A 5,126-nucleotide genomic window follows, 5' to 3' on the forward strand; every position below is an offset into this window, starting at 1 on the left:
GTCAATCTGAGGGTCCCGGGTTCGAATCACGGTGACGGCGCCTGGTGGGTGAAGGGTGGAGATTTTTACGATCTCCCAGGTCAACATATGTGCAGACCTGCTAGTGCCTGAACCCCTTTCGTGTGTATACGCAAGCAGAAGATCAGATACGCACGTTAAAGATCCTTTAATCCATGTCAGCGTTCGGTGGGTTATGGAAACAAGAACATACCCAGCATGCACACCCCCGAAAACGGAGTATGGCTGCCTACATGGCGGGGTAAAAACGGTCATACACGTAAAAGCCCACTCGTATGCATACGAGTGAACGTGGGAGTTGCAGCCCACGAACGCAGAAGAAGAAGAAGAAAAAAAGAATTTAACGCGCAAGGTTGGTAGTTACTCGTGTCCTTGACATCGACAGAGCATAATATTTACAGACACACTTTATCTTTTTATCGATGACAGAATGTGCTTTTCGCAGGTAAATTGTCTTTCTTTTTCTTTCTTTCTTTCTTTCTTTATAAATGATAGACTGTTACTCCTTAATATCTTTTTTTTTTTATCGATGACAGAATGTATTTTTCGTAGGTTAATTGTCTTATTGTCCCCCCCCCCACCCCCCATTTTTTTTTTATTTCTTTCTTTATAATTGATAAACTGTTACTCCTTAATATATTTTTTATCGATGACAGAATGTGCTTCTCGCAAGTCAAAAGGTATTTTCTTTTTCTTCTTTTCTTTTCAGGTCAGAAGCAGGTGTTTGAGTGTGTTGGCAGTGACATCCTGGAGAGGGCGTTTGAAGGCTACAATGGCTGCATCTTCGCTTATGGACAGACAGGTAAAGTCCAGTATCTGTGACCTGAAATCATCTCAGGTGCTGACAATATTCAGCAGCCCATTTGCTAATGTGCGATTTTTTTTGTTGTTTCCACATCTTTGTTAGAATTAACAGTCCTGTTGTTGGTTTACTGTTGTAGATTGTTAGCTTTTCATTACAAATATGTCATATTTTGATGCTGTTATTATTTAACCAAATATTTCAAGTATCTAACACCTGCACGCGCGCACACACACAGACACACACGCAAACACGCACGCACACACACAGGCACACATAGACACACAGACAGATAGATAGACAGACATACACACACACACGCACGCACGCACGCACACACGCACACACACACACACACATTCGCATACTCGCATGCCATGCATATACAGTCACTTCTTTTCCCTCCCTCGATTTTTGCCCCTACCCTCGTTCTACTATCACTCACAGTGAAAAGACGTTACACTAAAGAACGAACAGAAAGGCAAGAAAGGGTCAACTTAACTCATTGGATCCCCTGTGTCCAACTACACTTGGCTGTCGAAATTTGTTTTGCCTTTGACCGCCAAATCACATTCATGCAGCAGCTAGGAAGAGGACCCATGTCACTGAAGGGTGACCAGATCATGGGTTTGTTATCCATGACCCTACTGCTATCTATGTTATGTGGTAGGATAGGCCATATTTTCTATACATCACAGGGGGAGTCCCCAGCTATTCTTAGACACCAAAATTTTCTGTGTTTCAACGCACAAGGGAATTCTGCAGTCCGAAATGACTGGCAGTGAAAGGGGGGTGGGGGTGGGGGGGGGGGGGTTTAAACGATCTTCACGTCAGGTCCTACATTATGTAGAAGTTTCAGTTTCAGTTTCACTTTCTCAAGGAGGCGTCACTGCGTTCGGACAAATCCATACACGCTACACCACATCTGTTGAGCAGATGCCTGACCAGCAGCATAACCCAACGCGCTTAGTCAGGCCTTGAGTGCATGCTTACATATTTGTGTACCTATGAAAGTGGATTTCATTTTACGTGGAGGAAGATGGCAGAATGGTTAAGACGCTCAGCTGCCAATACAGAGAGTCCGTGAGGGTGTGGGATCGAATCCCGCTCTCGCCCTTTCTCCTAAGTTTGACTGGAAAATCAAACTGAGCGTCTAGTCTTTCGGATGAGACGATAAACCGAGGTCCCGTGTGCAGCACGCACTTGGCGCACTGAAAAAGAACCCATGGCAACGAGAGTGTTGTCCTCTGGCGAAATTACGTAAAATTATGTAGAAACCACAGGCGAAGGGAATCAGCTTTCTCAACAGTATTTTCCGGCTGACTCTACAGCATGTCAGTTTGAAGGAGAAACCAGTTGGCTACAGGTTAATTTCTGCAATTTTCTACACCAGTGTCTTGTTGTTGTTATTGTTGTTGTTGTTGTTGTTGTTCTTCTTCTTCCTTCTCCTCCTCCTCCTCCTCTTCTTCTCCTCATCCTCGCCCTCTTCTTCTTCTTCTTCCTTCCCCTCCTCCCCCTCATCTTCTTCTTCATCCTCCTCCTCCTCTTCCACTTCTTCTTATTCTCCTCCTCCTCGCCCTCTTCTTCTTCCTCCTCCTCCTCCCCCTCGTCCTCCTCTTCTTCTTCTTCCTCCTCCTCCCCCTCTTCCTCCTCCTCATCGCCCTTTTCTTCTTTCTCCCCCCCTCCTCCTCCTCCTCTTCTTCTTCTTCTTCTTACTTATCCTCCTCATCGGTGGTCTAGTGGTAGAATACTCGCCTGCCACGCGGGTGACCCGGGTTCGATTCCCGGTCGATGCACAACCTTTTTTTAAATGGGCAGAATTGTAAAAAGGCCTTTACTGTGCCTAATTCTTTACCCATTAAAGATTCAATCAATCAATAAAGATTCAATCAATCAATCAATCCTCTTCTTTTTTCCTTCTATTTTTCTTCCTTCTCGTACACTTGTTTCTTCGCCTCGCCCTTTTCTTTCCTTCTCCTGTCCTCTGTTTCTTCCTTCTTTCCAGTTTATTACTGTTCCTTTTTTTTCTCTTTTTTTTTTTTTTTTTTTTTTTTTTTTTTTTTTTTTTACTCCTGTGTTATCTGTCCATCTGTTTGTTCACACTGTTCTTCCGGTTCGTTATTCGTTTTCTTCTTTATTACTCATTGTTTTTTTGTTTTGTTTTTTTTCTCTTCCTTTACTTTCTTTCGCTTTTCTCTTCTCCTTTATATTTTGCTACTTCTTCCTCCTCCTCCCCACCCCCCAACACTCTTTCTTACTCGTTCTTTTTTTTCTCTCTTTCTTTCTTTCTTCTTTTAAAAAAAATATTTATTTGTTTATTTGCTATTCTCTGCTCTATTCTTCTTTATGTCTTTCTACTGCTGCCTCCTCCTTCCCTCTTCCTGTTATATACTACTACACTTATAATGATAATGATGATAAAGATAATTATAGTAGTAATATTAATAATAATAATACTTTATTCTTACACAGCGCAAAAATACATGCAGAAGTCAACTCCGTCAACATATATAAAAGAATGGTTATAGCTTTTTCTTATAATTTAAAAATGTAAGATCAGTAATCGTTCAGCTATCAACATAATATATAAAAACATGGTTTAATCTTTTCTTTGTTAATAATCGTTCCACCATCAACACATATTAGAGGATGGTTATATATTTTCTTTCATTTCAGTTTTAAAATCAGCAATCGTCAAATCATCAATTTATATAAAAGGATGGTTATATCTTTTTTCCACTAATGGTTCAACCATCAGTCTTTAATAATAATCGTTCTACCATCAACACATATTAGAGGATGGTTATATCTTTTCTTTCATTTTAGTTTAAAAATCAGCAGTCGTTCAGCCATCAGCATATATAAAAGGATGGTTATATCTTTTCTCCAATAATCGTTCAATCATCAACATGTATAAAAGGATGGTTATATCTTTTCTTTGTGTTATTTTAGGGGGAAAAAACGTATAACCCCCCCCAAAAAAAAACCAGCAGTCGTTCAATCAACCATTCAGACATTGACCTCCTCTAATCTACACTGTCTCTGAACCTCTCCCTGCCTTGCTGCCCAGGGTCCGGCAAGTCGTACACCATGATGGGGTCCGGCAGTCAGAAGGGGCTCATCCCCCGTCTGTGTGACCGCCTGTTCGACAGGATCGCCGAGAAGGCCCGGGACGACCTGTCCTGCAAGGTGGAGGTCTCCTACATGGAGATCTACAACGAGAAGGTCCACGACCTTCTGGACCCGCAACGGTGAGTCAGGAGGAGGAGGAGGAGGAGAAGGAGGATTGTGATGAAGAGGAGGAGGAGGAAGAGGAGGAGGAGGATTGTGGTGATGATGAGGAGGAGGAGGAGGATTGTGAGGAGGAGGAGGAGGAGGGGGAGGAGGAGGATCGTAGTGGTGGTGGTGGTGATGATGATGATGGCGATGATAATTGTGGTGGTGGTGGTGATGATGACGATGATGATGAGAAGGTCCACGACCTTCTGGACCCTCAACGGTGAATCAGGAGGAGGGGGAGGAGGAGGAGGAAGAAGATTATAGTGGTTGAGGATTATAGTGGTGATGAGGAGGAGGAGGAAGAGGGGGGAGGAGGATGATTATGATGAAGAGGAGGAGGAGGAAGAGGAGGAGGAGGATTGTGGTGATGATGATGAGGAGGAGGAGGAGGAAGATTGTAGTGGTTGAGGATTGTAGTGGTGAGGAGGAGGAGGAAGAGGTGGTGGGGGATTGTGAGGAGGAGGAGGAAGAGGAGGAGGGGGATTATGGTGATGAGGAGAAGGAAGAGGAGGAGGAGGATTGTGGGGATGAGGAGGAGGAAGATTGTAGTGGTTGAGGATTGTAGTGGTGATGAGGAGGAGGAGGAAGAGGAGGAGGGGGATTATGGTGATGAGGAGAAGGAAGAGGAGGAGGAGGATTGTGGGGATGAGGAGGAGGAAGATTGTAGTGGTTGAGGATTGTAGTGGTGATGAGAAGGAGGAAGAGGGGGAGGGGGAGGATTGTGATGAAGAGGAGGAGTAGGAGGAGGATTGTGGTGATGATGATGAGGAGGAGGAGGATTGTGGTGATGATGATGGTGATGATGATGATGATGATGACGAAGAGGAGGAGGAGAGGATTGTAGTGGTGATGAGGAGGAGGAAGAGGAGGAGGAGGATTGTGGTGATGATGATGAGGAGGAGGAGGAGGAAGATTGTAGTGGTTGAGGATTGTAGTGGTGGTGGTTGTGGTGGTGATAATAATGGTGATGATGATGATGGTTGTAGTGATGGTGGTGATTATGATGACTGTGATGGTGGAAGTGATG

General features: G+C 43.9%; 1 protein-coding gene across 1 annotated transcript in view; it reads left to right on the forward strand.

The window, feature by feature from the left end:
- Nucleotides 1–675: 675 nt before the first annotated feature.
- Nucleotides 676–5,126, forward strand: part of LOC143276890 (kinesin-like protein KIF13A) — a 332,067-nt gene continuing 327,616 nt past the window's right edge. The window contains exons 1-2 of the mRNA XM_076581546.1: nt 676–820; nt 3,891–4,071. Coding sequence (XP_076437661.1) covers nt 676–820; nt 3,891–4,071 — 326 coding nt within the window. The remainder of the gene's footprint in view (nt 821–3,890; nt 4,072–5,126) is intronic.

Source organism: Babylonia areolata, chromosome 33 (assembly GCF_041734735.1).
Source record: "Babylonia areolata isolate BAREFJ2019XMU chromosome 33, ASM4173473v1, whole genome shotgun sequence".
NCBI lineage: Eukaryota > Metazoa > Mollusca > Gastropoda > Neogastropoda > Buccinidae > Babylonia > Babylonia areolata.